Here is an 18,954-nt window from a genome sequence, read left to right on the forward strand (position 1 = left end):
AAAAAAAACAAAACAAGACCGCATAAGTGGCTATTCTCGATCAAGAATATACCAAAACGGATAGAACGGAAAGAAGATAAGACCTCGGGAAGATATAGCGTACACATAGTGGGTCCTGTCACCTATTATTGGTGCGCCACAACACTAGACGTGTACTCGAACGGAAGATCTGCGAGACTACAGACTATATCGGCTTTACTTCCTTATAGTGTCATGACCTCTGTCGTTGATCCCTCGGCTGACATCTTCATCAGAAACTTAAAGGGGCCAATGCTAAGTACCTAGTGAGACATTTACATCGGATTGTTTAACTACCGATAGATAAATATACTCCGTACTTCATTTTTACGCCGCACGGACTTTATGCTAGCTCAGCTCTTGGCTGCTAGAATATGATCTGCGATTCGAGATCCTTGCTCAATCATTACTAGGAAATAATTTGACTTATAAGCGGCAGCATCATCATTCACTTGTTCGCTCTCGTTGTGAAGAGCATCTGTTTGACTCCTTCGACTGAAGACTTTGGTATGTGATATAAACTAAAAAGGCCCAGACCTCAAAGCCGAGTCTCAAGATAGCATACTGAGCCGAGTCGTTCCGAGCTATTTGAAATAGACCTCAGGTTTCCTCGAAAAAGTGGGCAAGGCTGATGAACGCCCCATCGGGTAACAGAAGCTTTTCACTTCCAGCCAATTACCCCGGGACAACACGTCAGTGATCTACATACATAAATACGAAAGAGATATAGCGTACATAACAGAGCATGCTCTGTGCGGGAACATGCATACATAGTCTCAGAGCAATATTTCTGGTTTAATCGAACTTGAAGCTGTGCGAACTACGGAGGAACTATATCCCCCTGCATCATTTACCACGCTGCGGCCCAAGTGTATACAGATTAGCTCTTAAGAACTCCACACTTCCCTCGTGTAGATTCATACTATTCGAGGATATTCCTAATATCTCATTGTAATATCAGTCTTTATTATTCTTATGTGTGTGCGGCGTCAAAGAGCCCTCAATCCGATAGATATGAAACCGTATATCGTGTTTTGCTTCATCGGACTAGCTGCCGCTTTATATACTGTTCCACCTCGCCCAACAAAGAAGTTCGAGCTCAATATAACTTGGGGCACCAAGGCGCCCGATGGATTTGAGCGCCAACAAGCCTTAATTAATGACCAATTCCCTGGGCCCCCTCTTATATTTGACGAGGATGACGATGTTGAGGTGACAGTGAATAATTACATGCCATTTAACACCACGGTACATTGGCATGGTATTGAGTGAGTCTTCATGGAAAATAACTTGACTCACCACTAAGACAAAAACAGGCAACATGGAACATCGTGGTCAGATGGTGTGCCTGGAGTCTCACAGGGCCTTATTCCCCCTGGCGGAAGATTTGTTTACAAATTTACTGCTTCACAATACGGAACATACTGGTGAGTGGATTGTCTTGATCATGAGTCCTATTTTGCTAACATATTGAAGGTATCATTCGCATTGCGCAGGTCAAATAATGGATGGCATGTATGGGCCGATTTATATTAGGTTTGTTCAGACCTATCCAAACTAAAACACTACCTGTTTGCGCATACTGAATAATTACAACCTAGGCCACGAGAAATTCCTACAAATTTGGCTAGTATGATATCAAACGACACACAGGAACATAATCAAATCCACAATGCCATTCGTAACCCCGAATTGCTGATGATTTCCGATTGGTACCACAATACATCAGAAGAGCTCCGAGACATTGCAATCTCTGCAAATATTGATACATTGTAAGCTCCACAAAAGGAATTGTGAGAAAATGGGCTTATAATAATTCAAGATGTGCGGATTCTATCTTGATCAATGGCAAAGGTAGAGTGCGCTGCCTCAACCCTGTCTATTTGACCACCCTGGCTACTCCACTACTGGCCCCCCTGCTCCAGGGTATGAACTACACAGCAAAAGGGTATGTGATAACTCTCAAAGTGCTGGTCAGAAAGCTGACGCTTAGTTCAATATAAGATGTCTTCCGGCTCAAAATACCCTTTCTCAAACAGCATTTGCTCAGCATAACTTCACCGCAATACCACCATCCATGTTTGACCAATGCAATGCCACAGAGTCTATGGAGCAAGTGGTAAAAGTTAATCCCAACAAGGGTTGGGTAAGCCTCAATCTCATCGGCTCCGCATCGATCTCCGTCCCAGCAGGTATGTTTGTTGTTGTCCTTTATTAAGTTTCAAGAGGAACAACCTTGAAAGCTGAGACTATTTACTAAATTATTCAGTTTCTATCAACAACCATTCTCTCTGGGTATATGAAGTTGATGGTCGATACATCGTACCCACCAAAGTTGATGTATGATACTATCTATCTTACTTTGTCCCGCAAAGTTATGAATATCGCACTGACTAAGAATGTTTTTCTAGACATTGTCAATCAGTATCGGTGCTCGCTACTCGGTTCTAGTTCAATTGAACAACACGCCAGGCGATTATCTGATAACAGCAGCCAATTCAGGACTCAACCAAAAGGTTGCCGGGTACGGCACTTTCTCCTATGTCAACGGTGACTCCTCCGTCGTGGGCACACCCTCGATCAACTACGGTGGAAACAGTAGGAGTAAAGATGTCGTTGTGCTGGACCAGACTAGGATTAAGCCGCTTATTCCAAGTAAACCTAGCAATGAAGTGGACCAAACCTTTCTGCTCCACATTGGTCGTATTGAAAAAGCCTGGAAGTGGTCTCTCAATGGATACCATTCGTACGATCTGTCTCTGGAGTCAGAGAAGCCAATGCTATGGGACCCTGAATCATATGCACACAGTGACCTGGTTATCACTACGAAAAACGATACTTGGGTAGATATTATCTTCGCGTTGGCTGGCAACGAATCGACTATCCAACCTGGTCATCCGATTCACAAGCATTCAAACATGGTTTATGTCCTCGTGAGTTAACTTGAATGCATTCTTTGGGTGTAAATTTTTCAGTGTTTGGATTCTGACCAGTGTCTTCAAGGGTGCTGGTATGGGCGAGTTCAATTGGACTTCTGTTGCAGAAGCCGAACAGGAAATCCCAGGGAATTTTAATCTGGTCGACCCTCCAATGAGAGGTATGATACGGCTTTACTTGTGATTGTTCGAGTGCTGGAAACTGATGGATGGGATAGATACCTTCACAACGCTTCTTGCATTGCAAAGGCCAAGCTGGCTGGCAGTTCGCTATCATGGTAGGTCCTCAATCGTTTTTCTTTCTATCTTCTCCTTTTTTGGGTTGAGAATCAAAAAGCTTACATGGCTGGATTGAATAGTGCAAAACCCCGGAGTAAGACATAATTCTATATAGAATCTCTCACAGTTTTCGCTAACCAGACAGGCCTTCTTTCTCCACTGCCATATCGATCCACACCTTACTGGAGGAATGGCGTAAGTTACCCCCATCTTGATGTTCGCATTGTATGACATGTATTAACCAAACTTCTAGACTCGCAATTTTGGACGGAATTGATGAGTGGCCTAGCGTCCCTACACAGTATGGTCCAACGGGTCATTGGGGAAAAGCACCCGAATAGAAACTATTGCTGTTGATCTTGATGGATATAAAGGGTAAATGCTTTTATTTTCAGTTTCCTATTTTCACTTCACATGAGAAATGGCACTGCCCAGTGTTGATGAATGGATGGGCAGGCATTTGGGGCTAGCGATTGTCGTTGGCGGCATTTGGCGCAATGAATGCCACCTGGATCGTTTGATCTCAAGCTGCCGGGCCGCTTACGGACAATGCCTTTTTAATTCTGGAATCTTCTTTTGGTTTTCTAATGATATCAATCCTTCCATACATAATTATGTACACAACATGTCTAGTTTCGAACAACCTTGTTAAGTCTAGCTTGTCCTTCCAGACCCGCCTTCATAATCATACCGAAGATTTCAAGGTCTTTCCTAGCATCCTCCGACGTAGTTTTAGCTGGCTTACCCTCAACAACAAATGCATAAAGCTCCTTCATTTCCAAAGTATAAGCATCCTCGTATGTCTTCCGAACCATAGACTCCCGGAATGAGCCGTCTTCCAACTTCTCACGAATGTGCATAGTGGTAGGCAACCCCTTGACGTAAGGCGAATCAAAACAGATCTTGACAGTCTTATTTCCGCCGAAGACCTCAATCGACGCATCGAAACGGGAGACATAATCAATCCCAGACTCATAAGACACAGCAAAAGAAGGATATTGGAAAAGGGCACTGGAGAAAAATCAACATAAATATCACCAGGAACCATGGATATAGAATCCACAACTTACCTCCAGAACGGCGGACCCTTCGCAGAGCACAAGGAAGCACCAAGCACAGCCGTCGGCATACCAAGAGCCTCTCTCATGGCACTAAGGTCATGGGAGCCCAGACTCCCCAAATGCCTCCACTGCGCAGCAGTATCAGACGTAACCGGAATTCCCAATTCCCTCGTCAAAGCCTGTTCGAGGAACTCGTTTGTCTTGCTTGAAAGTTCCTTCGAATCCTCCGCTCTGTAATCAGAGAAAACCTTAGGAAACGTGCCCGATTGACCAACAAAATCAGAGTTCGGGCCGACGATATCTCGCACGCGCGCATAGCACACTTGATCCAAGCTTCCTATTTCCTTAACGGCGTCGATGAACCCACTCGCATATCGCCGCATATATCCCACCATCACCTTTCCAGATGTTTGCTTCTCGAGCGCAATGAGCTGATCTGTATCCTGCAGAGAGAGAGCCATGGGTTTCTCGATGAAGACGACTTTGTCGTGTTTCAGGCCCAGTAGCGCGTGCGGAACGTGGAATGCATCGCTGTTGGCTATCATCACGACGTCCACGTCCGGCGAGGCACAGAGCTCCTCTGCCTTGCGGGTTGTCTTGGGTGTACCTCCAATGACCTTTTTGGCACAGTGTGAAAGCGCATTGTCGGAGATGTCACAGAGGTAGGTGACTTGGAAGTAATCCGAGAGGAACCCCAGATTTGGAATATGGGCAACTTGGGTGATTTCGCCACATCTGGCTTGAAAATTAATATCTATGTATGCAGCCCTTTGGCAATGGGTGTCTTACCCAATTATTCCCACGCGAAGGATCTTGTTGCCGGTGCTCATCTTGAATGTCTGAGGTGAATCTCAGCTTCTCCAATGACGTAATAGCTAGAGAATCTTGAGCTCTCAAGGTTGGAAGCTGATTCTAACAAAAATATAATGATGCAAGATAATTGTGCAGGTGGACAAAAATAGTATACCAGGTGCCTCTGGGTTGAGTCTTGAATATGCCGGGTAAATGAATTGAAGGAGCGCTGGCTGATGCCCCGCGGAGGTGGAACAGCTCTGGAGCCCCGCTGAACTTCTCGGGCGCCTTTACACATGCAGATTGGCTAAATACGGACAATCGGAACAGTGAGATCTTGCAAAACAAGACATATAGTTAGGGGGAATATTGCATTTACTCCAACGTTGGAATGTACAGATTGTAGACTCAGTCTCAGTCTCGTCTCCTGCACCTCGTACTGTCGTAGATATGTATGTCCTCATTCCACCTATGATTCGCCGCAAAACTCCAAAATCAAAACTTCAAAGCCCGATGGAAATCATAATCTGCCGAAATCAAAAAAAAAAAAAGCCATGCCCTCAAACCCTCTAGATACTCCCGCGAACAAATCGACCAGTCGAGAGACCATTGCAGATGAACATCAAAGAAAGAAGCAGAAGATGCCTTCACACACGCTCCCATTGGATCTGCCTCGTTAGTGCTACCAAGGACATGCGTCCTGTATCGAAATCGGGTACAGTGTCCCTCGACCAACTCCGTCACATCGTACCTTAGTATGACTCGCCGCCCGCACCGTTGTGAGGCTGACCGACCATAGAGGGATAGCCGTAAGCGGAGGCATCTTGCTCGGATTGGTCAAGGTTGGGGTTCAACATGGGATTTGCACCTTCGGCATCGGGGAATCCTGTGGGACGAGCTGGAGGTCCACCAGGGCCACCGACAGGTCCCCCAGTTCCATATCCAGCGCTTGGGGGCCTTTGGTTTTCACCACGTGCAGATTGGGTCTGGGGTCAAGTTAGTACATATTATTTCGGAGTTAAAAACTGCTCGAGGCTCGGTCCCGGAAGAATCCTGGGGTTCAGGGGACTCTACCTCGCGGTACTTCGATAGGTAGATTTTGAGGGCTTCGGCGTAGTTCTCAAATCCAAGTGAGGTCATGGCGAATAGAATGTCTTCGCCGTTGACTGTCTTGCGCTTCTCCTGCTGGCATTTCTCCGAGGCTGCGTATATGGTCGATTAGTTTATCTCGTAACTTAGACCAAACAAGAACTAGACTCACCTTCACTTGTAATGAATGAGATGAACTCGCTCACACATTCCTGCATGCATTCCTTGGCTTCTTTCGCAATCTTCGCATTTTCAGGCAGGGCCAACTTCATAATACGAGCCACTAAATAAGATCAGTGATGTTAACATGTGGAGACATATGGTTGCTGTTTTGCATGATCTCGTCAAAAGGCGGGGTAGTGTAATGAGAAGGGTTGGATATATGAGCTATGCGACCGATAAAAGCATCTGGAAAAGACATCCTGTTTGCATATATGGACCTCCGACGAAAAGAACCGGGAGGAACTTTGTACAAGACCAAAAATGCGGGGGAAACAGGAGTGACCGACCCATCAGCGTGCAAAGGCAAGGTACGCGCAAATCGGAACAAAAGGCCAAATGCAAGGAGATGCGACATACCATTTGCAATCGGAAGCCACCGATCTTGCTCCTTCACCTCGAACTCGCCCGGGTGTCCCTGCACGTCGTGATGGTCCTTGTCCATGTGCTCGTGTTCTTCTCCCGATTGCGCTTCGGGGTCAAGTTCAGGGTCCTTTGAAGGAGAGTTCGACATGATTATGAGTGGTTTGGAATACGTGCGGTGGATCCGATCCTCGGCTTGGGCGTCAATGCTTGTGTTTCGCGTGCTCTGTTGTCAGACCACGTCAGATCCCAATGCTGCGCGATCGCCTCCGTTTCAGGCGCAGAACCAACTGCGCCAGAAGTAGGCAGGGTTGTATTGGCTGGGTACGAACCAATTTACAGTAGCCTTGATGATGGCGTCAGCCCAGGGGGGGTTGATAATAATGCAGGATATTAGGTAGCTCTGTTGCGACGCGCGCAATGGCACCAATTAGCCTCGTATCTGGGAAATGGTATGGGGGCACTTCTAAAGACAGGAATCAGACTTCAGTATGCAACGCGATCACATACCCGCTATACCAACACCAAATATGCGCCTCAAAAATTCAAGGCAGAATTTGGACCAGTGAAGATGACGCGGATGCAACGCGCAGTGACCGCAGTGATCCTCGGGAAGGTGGGTCGGATTAGAGAGAGAGAGAGCCCAACTTTCCAACTCGCAACGGGAGAGTTTCTAAATGTAATCTGATTCGCCTTGGATCGGAGCTAAAGTTAAGGTGTTTGAAAAGGATCTGGGGGAGGTCAATTGGCGAACCAGAAGTGGCAGATCAACGCCGTTGGTTTGGTCACGTACCAACGTCACTACTTCGAAGTTGTTGGGTGCCAACTATTGGAGAGCAATAAAACACAAATTTCTTGAATCAGCTTGAATCAAACAAAGAATGACTGACAATACTACCCCGCCAAAATAGCCCTGTAGGGCTTAAAGGATGCCATTTTTTTTTGGTATGGAGTAGCTCTCAACTGTTAGGATATTTAATATTTACTTATAGTTTCTTATTTATTTGGCCTTTTCCTATATCCCAAACGCACATATGTATATACCATTCAAAGGCATTATCTATTAGTGTAATGACGTACTAGCTGGTGCGACTAATGCATATGTATGCAACTATCGTTACAGATCTAAAGAAGCTGAAATCCAACCAGATATTCAGATCTCCATTTCCTTATTTATTGTATTCTAGTGTGGATCCATATCCAATAAGTTAGGTTCTTCAGGGCCCAACATAGTATAATGCCTGGGTCATTTGCTATCAAGTCAGGCATCCAGGCTTGCATCCTCAACTATCGTATCCATAAACCTACATTGTGGTACATACATATCTAATTTTGTCAAATCTTAAAGTGTCGACTAGATGGATGGCTTGAGTTAGGCATCAATTATGGCTTTTTTTTTCAAGTTATCTTGGGTTGATATATGCAACCCTAAGCTAAGACTCTGCTATCTCATGACATTACTGAGGTCCGAGAGCCCCAGCTGAAACGTTCATGATTCAGAACTTATGGGTATATAATTTTTTTTACTATGATAAGGAGCTCATCTTGCAAGTTTGACATCAAAGTACAAATCAACGCTGCATTATGTCTAGTCTTTTGCCGTTCCCAGTAACGCCGGTGCCTCTTGCACTCAGATAGCACCACCCGGGAACACGTAAATTGAAGGAATACAGAGAAAAGGAATGCCACTAAGGTTGCACAACCTGGATGTTGTTCTTCTTCTGCAAAGGGGAAACTAAGGTCAGCACTGACCATATCAAAGTTTCCAGGATACGGTTTCAGGCTGAGGAACAGCCGTGAGACATGAGATGCGCTTACCTTCCAGGTATCCAGCTCACCCTGCTTTGACTTATACTGCTTGAGCATATCTTCCAATACTTGCTTCAACCCATCCGAGTTGGTCTTGAGGGTAGGAAGAACATCTTTGACAGTGCGCTCAACTAAAACGCCATTCACCATGCGGAAACATTTGCGGTCTGCGTCGAGAGGGTCGAGGGTTTCAATCACAAGTCTAGAGAAATAGATGTTAGCATTATTCATGTTCGTTAAGACATCGCTGGTTGTGCTCGCTCGTGGTGTAGCCCCCGATTCAACCCCAGCAAGATCCCACTGTACTGGAATAGCGCATACGCCTAGTAATGACTCACTTGTGTTCTTCTGCCTCCTGCTCAATATCACCGATCTTTTGTGCTAATTGCTGAAGGGTGTTCTTGAAGTTGGTGTATTGGTACTGAAGCTCTGGATTGAGGGGTTTGGATCAGCTTGCGTGAATTCTTAGGGGTTGCAGGGGTAATAGGAAAGGTATACCCTGCTGCTTCTTAGGGTCAATCTGTTTTTGGCTAGACATGATGGCTGTTTGACACGCTGTGGTCGGCACGAGGAAGCTCGAGAAATTGAGATGACGATGCGGGGCGATTGCTTTTTGGTGTTGGCAGAGGCCGCTATTATAGGGCTTTTGATGCACCTCACACCCCATACCCCATACATAGTCAATCTAGCTCTGAATCTCACATATATCTACTCAAATATTCAAACTAACTTCAGGATTATTAAAATAATCATTGCCTTAACTTTCTTCTACTAATTATATGTTCTTAATGAAGTAACTCATAAGTCACATGACTGATATCGCATTTTGCAATGTTTGATTGCGATAGTGAGCAGACGATCAGCTCGACTCCACCACTCTTAGGTATTCTGCAATGTAAAGATAAGATTGCTTCGGGTTGTCAAGGCTGCCAAGGAGCTGCCTCCTTCATAAATAGAAGCTAATATCTGCTGATGATATTGTCTTTTTGGAAGACTAGAAACTGGACTGGGAGAGTGGTAGCTCTTCTGGCAATCAAAAGCGGTGAGATCGCGCTAGCCAATAGATAGGAAAGAGGTTCGACTCGAGGAACTCACTTCTTGATAAACTCAACCTCACGTAGACCAGACCGGGTCGTACATTGCGAATAACCACAGGCTTACACCCGGCTTGCAAGTCCGGCCGAACGACATGTCCCACAACGATATGGGTCCTCCGGCCAAAAAGCACAAGGGCTTTGGACATCTCCCTCCAGGCTTGCGCGACGCAAAACGGAAGGATATCGACACCTGGGAGACCAATCGAATGCTCACCTCTGGTGTAGCACAACGACGAGACCATGAGGGCGACTTCATGATCGAAGATGAAGAGGCAACTCGAGTGCATTTGCTCACCCACGACCTCCGTCCGCCTTTTCTCGATGGCCGCACGATCTTCACGAAGCAACTGGAGCCAATCTCCGCTGTCCGAGATCCGCAAAGTGATATGGCGGTTTTCAGTCGGAAAGGAAGCAGGGTCGTTAATGACCGCCGACAGCAGCGTGAACGACAAAAGCAAGCGCAAGAGGCGACGAATATGGCCGGCACAACCCTGGGGAACTTCATGGGTATCAAGGAGGACGAAGGAGACAGCGCAGTCGCTATGCCTGTCGAGGAAGTCTACAAAGGAGGAAACAAATTTGCCAAACACATGAAAAAAGGCGGTGGCGGCGCCAGCGCTTTCAGCAACAGTAAGACCATCCGCGAACAGAGAGAGTATCTGCCCGCGTTTGCCGTGCGCGAAGATTTAATGAGAATCATTCGGGATAACCAAGTTGTGGTGGTCGTTGGAGAGACTGGATCTGGGAAAACCACCCAGCTAACTCAATTCCTCCACGAGGATGGCTACTCTAAGTTCGGTATGATTGGATGCACACAGCCTCGTCGTGTGGCTGCCATGAGTGTCGCAAAGCGTGTCAGTGAGGAGATGGATGTTGATCTTGGTGCACTCGTCGGATATTCTATCCGTTTCGAAGATTGTACAAGTGATGAGACTGTGATCAAATGTGAGTTTCTCCCTTTGCACTTTGGTGTGATCATATAGCTAATCTGTATACTAGACATGACGGATGGTGTATTACTGCGAGAATCTCTCACCCAGAGGGATCTTGACAAATACTCATGCATCATTATGGACGAGGCACACGAAAGAGCTCTCAATACTGACGTCTTGATGGGTCTTCTCAAGAAGGTTCTGGCCCGGCGCAGGGATCTGAAATTGATCGTGACCTCGGCAACGATGAACTCTGAACGATTTTCGCGCTTCTTTGGCGGCGCCGCAGAATTCGTCATTCCTGGCAGAACATTCCCTGTTGATCTTCACTTCTCGCGCACACCTTGTGAGGATTATGTTGATAGTGCGGTCAAACAGGTCTTAGCCATTCATGTATCCCAGGGCACTGGTGATATTCTTGTCTTCATGACTGGACAAGAAGATATTGAGGCGACCTGCGAGCTGGTCGAAGAACGGCTGAAGCAACTGAATGATCCGCCGAAACTTAGCGTCTTACCCCTCTACAGTTCAATGCCAGCTGAGCAACAGGCAAAGATCTTCGAGAAGGCCGCTCCGGGCGTGCGCAAAGTAATTGTGGCTACGAACATTGCCGAGACAAGTCTGACAGTCGACGGTATCATGTTCGTTGTGGATGCAGGTTACTCAAAGCTAAAGGTGTACAACCCGCGTATGGGTATGGACAGTCTCCAGGTCACTCCGATTTCTCAAGCCAATGCAAACCAGCGATCTGGACGTGCTGGACGGACTGGGCCAGGCAAGGCCTATCGTCTATACACCGAGACTGCCTACAAGAATGAGCTTTACATTCAAACGATACCTGAGATTCAGCGAACCAGTCTTTCCAATACTATTCTTTTACTGAAATCTCTTGGTGTGAAGGACCTTTTGGACTTTGACTTCATGGATCCTCCCCCACAGGAGACAATCTCCACCTCTCTTTTCGAGCTCTGGTCGCTGGGTGCTCTGGACAACCTGGGCAATCTTACATCTCTAGGACGGCGCATGACACCATTCCCCATGGATCCCCCTCTTGCCAAGCTCATAATCATGGCCTCCGATGAATACCAGTGCAGCGAAGAGATGTTGACCATCGTCGCAATGCTTTCAGTTCCAAATGTCTTCTATCGTCCCAAAGAACGACAGGAGGAATCCGATTCAGCCCGCGAGAAATTCTTCGTTCCAGAATCAGACCACTTGACCCTTCTCCATGTTTATAATCAATGGAAAACCAACGGTCACTCTGATTCCTGGTGCACCAAGCACTTTTTGAACGCCAAAAACCTCCGCCGCGCAGTAGAAGTCCGCGACCAACTTTCTGACATCATGAATCAACAAAAAATGCCCGTCATCAGCTGCGGCACAGACTGGGACAATATCCGCAAGTGCATCTGTTCGGGCTTCTACCATCAAGCCGCACGATCAAAGGGCATTGGCGAGTTCATCAATCTCCGCACCAGCGTGACAATGGCGATCCATCCCACAAGTGCCCTTTACGGTCTCGGTTACGTGCCCGACTACGTCGTCTACCACGAATTGATGCTGACGTCGAAGGAATACATGGGCACAGTGACAGCCGTTGACCCTCACGTAAGTTACCACCCTATTTCCGCCTGTATGTCATCTAGTACCTAACTAACTTGTTTCTCTTAGTGGCTCGCCGAACTCGGTGGTGTATACTACTCCGTCAAAGAGAAAGGCTACTCGAAGCGCGACCGCCGCGTGACAGAAGTCGAGTTTAACAAGCGCATGGAAATCGAAGAGCAGATGGCAGCTGACCGTGAACGCGATGCTGCTGAGAAGTTACGTGAGAAGGAACGCAACGATCCTGCCCGTCGCAAAACAGAAATCGAGGTTGGCGGAAAGTCCGCGGTGCGTAAACCAATTATCAGACCAGGACGTAAGATCGGTGGGTTGACTGCTTCATCTTCATCTTCCTCGCGGCCGGGAGCTAGTGGCGATGGAGCTCGTGAAAGAGGTGGGGGTGGTGCTGGAAGCAGTGTGGTTAAGAGGCCTACGGTGCCTCGGAGACCAGGACGTGCATTCTAGTCTTGCTGTGAAAAATGACTGCATTGGGGACTTGAGTGCCCTGTTTGTAAAACATCATTTCGTCTTTTAAATCCATCTATTAGATGGATCTCGTTCAATTGATACCCGCCACTGCGTTCTCATCCATTTCATTTCCGAGTATGGTCTGTTCTACACCGGGGCTATCTCCGAACTAGAATGATATGAATAGCACAGAGCCTAACGAGTCAATCATGTGTAAGTAGATAGGTGAAATATGAACATCGTTTTTCTTCCACCTCGATCAAAGACGAAGCGTACAAGATCAGAACAAGGATAGGCTAAAAAAGTTCCAACGTGGAAGGATATCTAAGAGGCAACATTCCGCACCCCATCTGGGAATCGAAACGAACCAACCCCAGACAGAAAACAGAATGAGCCAGCATGGTATTGAACGGAGGCTTCGGGAGCCGAGCACAGCTCAGTTGATAAAGTTGACGCAGAAAAAGTGTAGGATCAAGCTTCCAAAGATGTAATCGGCGAAGGCCCTAGAATTAGAGATCAGCATATGTATTCGTGGCATTGTATATCACCAAGGGGGAGAAAATAAGGGAAAGACGCTCACCTCTCATGCGAAGTACCACTCCCCTGCTCTTCATTATCATCCGCAAAGCGCGCATTCTTTCCCTTAGAGCTCGGCTTTGAGGCAGAGCCAGCACCGCTGTCGCTAGTTTGCATGCGCAGACTTGCGGTAAGGACGAATTGACCAACAGCAGCACTGAAGCCACTGAGGAAGGCATTGAAGGGCTAAAAAGTAAGAGAAGTTGTTAGTTATTGGTCTATAGATTCCAATTGCAAGTCACATCCGGGATCAAAAAGAGGGGAAAGGAAAGTACAAAGAACGATTTCCTGAAAAGTTTTTGTACCAGCCAGAGCTTCAACTTACATAGTTTCCAGCTAGGACACAGTACACAAACTGCAATCCACCGACAAGAACCAAGAACGCCATGAAGGCATCTAGGAGGAGTGTCCGCTGCGGCGTTGTAGATGCATACTGCTGCCAGACATGGCCGGCGATTTCAGCAGCTGAGGCATTGGTCTTGAGGGTATTTGGGCCTGAGGAGAGTTTCGGTGTTATGGTTGTGGGCGCTTGCGCGGGCGTGGGCGTGGGTGTAGAAGGTGCCGCGGAGGTAGTTGAGGCCGCGTGGCGCTTGGGAGCCATGATTTTGGGGTTTGGGGGATCGGTGATGTTGGGGTGTATGTAATTGGCAGTGAATGAGTTTTGGATAGCTCGGAGGCAGATTTCACTGGGAAATTGGCTCAAGGACGGTGGTTTGGAGGACAATGGCGGAGTGGAGGTGGTGGTTGATGCCAGCTTGGAGCTTGGTATCATTGTGATCACGTGGTGGAGTAGATCCTGATTTGGAAGTATACAATTAAGTGATAACGAATATTCTATTTATTGAATGATTTAATGATAGAATCATTGATTGATGCATTTATATAGTGTTTTTACCTTCAAGTTGTTCTTGATGTTGGGTATATAGTATTGCCACAATACAGCGTCGCTGATATGACGCATAAGAGAGAAGAAGGGGGGAGTACGATAACAGTGAGGGGAGGGGGATATCATCCAGTAACCAACGCCATAAATCATCACATCATTAAATGTCAGAAAGCTTCAGGTGACAAAGGAACTGCCGTTTATCAAAAGGCTAAACAAACCATTGCGCAACATGAGCATGGGTCAAGCTGTTTGGCTGGGAATCATTTTCGACATCCATCTGGAAATCACGCATGAGTTGGTCCCATTCCTCCCAGTTGGGCTGAGCAGCATCTGGAAGGGGATTCTGATATAAGAATGGCAGTTCGCTCATGGCTGTGTTGTCAGGAAGGCTTGTGGGCAAGCTTGGTGCCGGGGTATTATTCTGGGCCGGTGGAGCATCAAATAGATTGTTCGGTGTAAAGATGTTTGTGCCAGGGAACATAGCTCGGAGAGCATCCAAAGGTCCATTGGTGAGGTCAATGTCGGAGTATAAATCATGTTCAACCGGTTCTGTTGAGCCTGGACGATTTGGAGAGGGTGAATTTAGCATCCCTGTTGGCATATAAATGCGAGGAAGGGCATCGCCATTACTGAGGCCTTGGATGGGCTTCGCTTCGGTAGGTGCTGGTTCAAAACTGGATAGCAATTCTTGCTGTTGCTTAGACCGGGTGGCAGCAGCCCTTTTCATCAAGGCGGCGAGCGGCCGCCACAGCATGCCCTTCTTATGTGTCGCCTGCAAGGCCCATTGCGTGTAGATAGAACTCACAGCGCTCCAAGCTCGATCGGTAATAGGGCAGATTGGTCGGACGCATATTTCAGACAGAACGAATGCCACTCCATGCCATTGCATATTGGTCCGGGACAGCCAGGCCCATTTGGCGGTCTTGGGATCAGTTTCAAGCAAGCGACCAAACTCAAGGACCTCAATTGCCGTTACAAGCAAGCTGTCTCGAGTTGCTTGAAATACATTTCCACGGTCTTTTCGGGTCATTGGGTGATGGACGATTAGCCATAATTTAGCGAGGATCAGACGCCCAACTGTGGCAGCACACCACTGCGCGGGAATGTCCATATTACAGTGCCTGATATACCGTTGTTCACATCGGTCACTGATAATTTTGATCATCCGTCCAGCGCGCTCTATGGGCGGTAAACTGTTAGGCGAACGAAACTGGGCCCCAGGACACACGTAATTTGCTCTTCGCAAAGCGCTTGTGATCTCACAGCGAATAAGGCAGAATGTAACATCCGTGAAGCCTTCTCGCTCTTCGGGGGGATCTTCCATGTCAGGCGAAATGTCTTCGTCGTTGATATTCAAGGGAAGCCGAGTATCGTACATTCTCTCGCTAATGAGCGGTTCCGTCCCATGGTCTTCAGATGAACGGACATCTAACAGCGAGATATGCCACCATAATCTGCGCCGCATCTCTGTTTCGAACGGTTTCAGGGAGAAATTGGTGCCATCCCGGTGTAGGCCTAAGCCCTGAGCAAGGCGTAAAACGATCGAGGTCATAGACCACACAAACTTGCTATCATCCTCCCGTCGCACACAGACCAAGAATAAGACAGCAGCTTGCAGAAGGACCAAGCTTTGGGTATTCAAGAACCCAGCTTTTGCCAGCGCTTGCTCTGTAGCAAACCTGTACCGCTTAACAACAGTAGCTCGGTCTTCACCTAACTTGAACCAGCAGTCATCTGGTTTCATGCTGATAACGCTGCAAAGATACATGGAAAAGAGCAGCGCCTCTGAATTTTTGTCCAGAGCTTCTGGGTGCTGTGCTGCCTCGGCAAACATTTTTCTGGCAGTCGGTCTGTGTACGATGGTGATCAAAGGAGCCACATTTTCGAGATATGTTTCCCAAAGTATGGAGACGTTGGACATGGAGGGATGGAACTCTTGAAGAGACTGTGAAAGTGAGTAGAATCCAAAAAGGAAACCGTCATGTGAACGCAACTGAGAAGACTCTGGTGAAGGTGTATCATCTTCCTCTGACGACGAGTGATCAAGAATATCTTGCAGTTCCTCGATCTAAAACATGTTAGTATAAAGTACGCACAGTAGCAAAGAAGGGAATGAGGGATATCTACCTCGTCCCCAAGACTAGTCCAGAGGCGATTGCTGACATATCTGCTCCGGCCTTCATCGATGACCAGCCGTCCAAACTCATTCTCAAACTTACTGGGAACAAGTTTCTTCGGATCTGATTGTTCGAAAGGACAGGGATCTACATCAGGCTGGTTCTGTGGCTCAACTGAAACAGACGTGGGCGCAGTTGGTTCACTCCGAGCGGTCGAAGATCCAGTTGTAGAAGACGGCGCCTTATTCGGGGTTGATCCATCTTCTGTATTACCATTACTTCTAAGATGATCGATAACACCCTCCAAACGACGCAATCGCGCAAGCAGCTCCGCGTCAGGTGGGCGCTTCGATTTGCGTGGGGCACGGCCAGGAGGGGGAAAGATGCAGTCGATTCCAGCTTTGGAACAATTCGAACATGGCGATCTCTTGTTGCATCGGACTTTTCTGCGGCGGCATGTTACACAGCTGCGAGAGGTTGAGCTCGGGGCTTCCGCAGCCACGCGGTGGGGAGCAGTGGCGGTCAAGTTCGTAGGTAGTGAGGCATTTGGAGAATTATTGTTGACGGGCGAGAAATTCAGCTCCTCTGGGGAAGCTGAAGGGAAGGACATAGCGCTGATGTAAGGAAGTCGGGTATCGCTTCCCACATTCTTTGAAGTCTAGTTGGTTTAACGAGGAATAACTAGCAAAAGTACAAAATCGTAATCGTATATGCATCAAGTCATCGCTTGGGGCCGTGGAAATGCGGGCGTGTGACTGGCTGCCCGGATTCTGTAGAGCTGTTCCAACCAGAAGACTATGACTCAGCACTGGGTTTGGTCTCGGGGCCCCGTCCCGTTTGGGTATATCTCCGGAGGTCTGTTCGACTCCAGTTATATAGATCGTTAGAAGTCCTGGAAATAAATAGATAAATAGAGGCTTAGATAGTAATATATATATATATTTTTATAATAATATCTAGTTCAAATATACCAACGCTAGATATACGCAAAAAAACACATATGCAAGGAATGCACTTGGAGTGGTCTACTCATGCTTCGTCTATGTAGACACGAGGAATGAGCGTAGGGGTGTGTATAGGTAGGTTATTACCGCGCAAGCCTCGTTCAATTGAAAGTGTGCATTTTGGGCTAAAGAGAATCAGCCAGTCATCCATGGGAAACATGATGGTTATAGCACTCACATCGCGGACCCAAATCTTGGTCTGTTCATCAAAGATGTAGCTAAAAGCAATTAGTCAACCAAGCTAAAATCTAGAAATCGGAATACTTGATGACTTACCCATTAAAGCTTGTCTGGGTAAGTGCCCTTAGGCCATATTCTTCTTCGAGAAGAAATGTATAAGCGTATGGAATTTTGACCGGAATACCCTCGAAGAGACTATCACGCAGTGGGAAGATGTCGCTCTCCTACATCATCCGTTAGTGAGAATAGAAAGACAGAACTAAAAGACAACCCACGTCATAGTCATGCTTATCCTTGCACACCAGCGCTCTTGGACGGCCGTTTAACCGCCTATTCTCATCCTTGCGGACAGCGGTGATATCAATGAAAAGTCCGGACGACATATCAATCCAGCGGGCATCAATCTTATTCAAAGTGTCTCTCTCGGATTTGACAACATAATTGGGATTGATCTCAAGCAGGTACGTACGACCACCGTCGACGTTAGGTAGGTCAAAATGATGCTCAGTCATGTTATAGTAGTCTGCCAAGAAATGGATCGTTGCTTCAGAGATCTGCATGTCTATATCGTCATCCCACGGAAAGAGCTATACAACTGGTTAGATGGTTTGTTTCATCCTAGAATTCGGGACATCCATTATCCCACCTTCTGGTTCCACCACCAGGCCAAGAGACTCCCATGCATGATCCATGTCTCTGCGCCGATTGCATTCATTGTTGTGAGATATGTCTTAATTAGATCCGAGAGATATGAAATGACTTCCGTATCTGGGAGACTGGATTTGGCGTATCTGAGAAGTGTTAGTACATCAAGGTTGGGAGTGAAGAATGAACGAGCGTACCGGCGGTCATAATGATCGTTGAAGCTGAGCATTGCGGTTAGGTCTGATCATGCCTGGTACTATTCACAGGAAGGGAAGTATTAGACATACTCTGATTCATCTGTAGGGTTCACGCGAGTCAGTTAAAATTCAATAAGAGTTCCATCCACGCATGGTTGCATGGTTGCATGGCCGCATGGCCTTCTAAACCAGCCTGTGGGGTTGCAGATCAACATCGATGGAAAGATTGCACTTACGAAAGTATTTCTCTGTCGGTATCTCACGTACACTTTTATACTCTTTTGTTACATTCTTTCGCACGCTCATGAAATTCGGTCCTGTATCTCCACAGACTCCAGAAATAGTAGTCGCCAAAAGGAGTCCATAGAGCCACAAGACCCCGATGATTGGAGAGCGCATTATGTACTGAATATTCGCAAATTCTGATAATTCATGCTCCGGGTATCAATATGTATGACCTTGAAATGTGCTGTGACAGATTCGAGCTGTGCTGTAGTCTCTTCCCAAATGGATGATGTCCAAGAACCACGCCGATAGGATGGATTATACTGTAGAATAAGAGAATGTATGAAGAACAAGAGCAATTAACAAATAGAAAAGAGGGTATAATGCAAAAAGATTGAACTGGAGAAGGGGTCAAAAACGAATGTCAGAAAACATTTTAACGGGTTTGACCTGTGGCCA

General features: G+C 46.9%; 8 protein-coding genes across 8 annotated transcripts; 2 read left to right on the top strand and 6 right to left on the bottom strand.

The window, feature by feature from the left end:
• Positions 1 to 1,032: 1,032 nt before the first annotated feature.
• N7479_004153 (Multicopper oxidase type 2) lies at positions 1,033 to 3,574 on the top strand (the record flags this gene model as incomplete). Its single annotated transcript, XM_057251850.1, has 13 exons — positions 1,033 to 1,286; positions 1,335 to 1,445; positions 1,495 to 1,554; positions 1,620 to 1,790; positions 1,841 to 1,966; positions 2,023 to 2,210; positions 2,288 to 2,358; positions 2,430 to 2,951; positions 3,022 to 3,115; positions 3,173 to 3,232; positions 3,314 to 3,327; positions 3,379 to 3,428; positions 3,487 to 3,574. 13 exons carry the CDS (start codon positions 1,033 to 1,035, stop codon positions 3,572 to 3,574), a joined length of 1,809 nt encoding a protein of 602 aa, XP_057111175.1.
• Positions 3,575 to 3,862: 288 nt separating this feature from the next.
• Positions 3,863 to 5,124, bottom strand: N7479_004154 (Gfo/Idh/MocA family protein; the record flags this gene model as incomplete). Its single annotated transcript, XM_057251851.1, has 3 exons — positions 3,863 to 4,244; positions 4,304 to 5,029; positions 5,084 to 5,124. 3 exons carry the CDS (start codon positions 5,122 to 5,124, stop codon positions 3,863 to 3,865), a joined length of 1,149 nt encoding a protein of 382 aa, XP_057111176.1.
• Positions 5,125 to 5,838: 714 nt separating this feature from the next.
• Positions 5,839 to 6,908, bottom strand: N7479_004155 (nuclear transcription factor Y subunit beta; the record flags this gene model as incomplete). The annotated part of the gene is made up of 4 exons (XM_057251852.1): positions 5,839 to 6,072; positions 6,161 to 6,288; positions 6,348 to 6,458; positions 6,755 to 6,908. The coding sequence occupies 4 exons, from the start codon at positions 6,906 to 6,908 to the stop codon at positions 5,839 to 5,841; spliced, it is 627 nt and encodes a 208-aa protein (XP_057111177.1).
• Positions 6,909 to 8,384: 1,476 nt separating this feature from the next.
• On the bottom strand, positions 8,385 to 9,233 carry N7479_004156 (putative prefoldin subunit 2; the record flags this gene model as incomplete). Its single annotated transcript, XM_057251853.1, has 4 exons — positions 8,385 to 8,478; positions 8,576 to 8,768; positions 8,905 to 8,995; positions 9,065 to 9,233. 4 exons carry the CDS (start codon positions 9,231 to 9,233, stop codon positions 8,446 to 8,448), a joined length of 486 nt encoding a protein of 161 aa, XP_057111178.1. The 3' UTR covers positions 8,385 to 8,445.
• A 522-nt stretch (positions 9,234 to 9,755) lies between these two features.
• On the top strand, positions 9,756 to 12,662 carry N7479_004157 (putative mRNA splicing factor RNA helicase (Prp16); the record flags this gene model as incomplete). Its single annotated transcript, XM_057251854.1, has 3 exons — positions 9,756 to 10,608; positions 10,663 to 12,203; positions 12,267 to 12,662. 3 exons carry the CDS (start codon positions 9,756 to 9,758, stop codon positions 12,660 to 12,662), a joined length of 2,790 nt encoding a protein of 929 aa, XP_057111179.1.
• A 439-nt stretch (positions 12,663 to 13,101) lies between these two features.
• On the bottom strand, positions 13,102 to 14,013 carry N7479_004158 (putative oligosaccharyl transferase subunit Dad1; the record flags this gene model as incomplete). The annotated part of the gene is made up of 3 exons (XM_057251855.1): positions 13,102 to 13,168; positions 13,246 to 13,427; positions 13,567 to 14,013. The coding sequence occupies 3 exons, from the start codon at positions 14,011 to 14,013 to the stop codon at positions 13,102 to 13,104; spliced, it is 696 nt and encodes a 231-aa protein (XP_057111180.1).
• Positions 14,014 to 14,335: 322 nt separating this feature from the next.
• N7479_004159 (putative C6 transcription factor) lies at positions 14,336 to 16,854 on the bottom strand (the record flags this gene model as incomplete). The annotated part of the gene is made up of 2 exons (XM_057251856.1): positions 14,336 to 16,195; positions 16,255 to 16,854. 2 exons carry the CDS (start codon positions 16,852 to 16,854, stop codon positions 14,336 to 14,338), a joined length of 2,460 nt encoding a protein of 819 aa, XP_057111181.1.
• A 495-nt stretch (positions 16,855 to 17,349) lies between these two features.
• Positions 17,350 to 18,669, bottom strand: N7479_004160 (uncharacterized protein; the record flags this gene model as incomplete). The annotated part of the gene is made up of 7 exons (XM_057251857.1): positions 17,350 to 17,373; positions 17,427 to 17,466; positions 17,525 to 17,652; positions 17,704 to 18,015; positions 18,075 to 18,313; positions 18,361 to 18,370; positions 18,460 to 18,669. The coding sequence occupies 7 exons, from the start codon at positions 18,667 to 18,669 to the stop codon at positions 17,350 to 17,352; spliced, it is 963 nt and encodes a 320-aa protein (XP_057111182.1).
• Positions 18,670 to 18,954: the final 285 nt, after the last annotated feature.

This window comes from Penicillium vulpinum, assembly GCF_028829585.1.
Source record: "Penicillium vulpinum strain IBT 29486 chromosome Unknown utg000002l_segment0_segment0, whole genome shotgun sequence".
Lineage (NCBI taxonomy): Eukaryota > Fungi > Ascomycota > Eurotiomycetes > Eurotiales > Aspergillaceae > Penicillium > Penicillium vulpinum.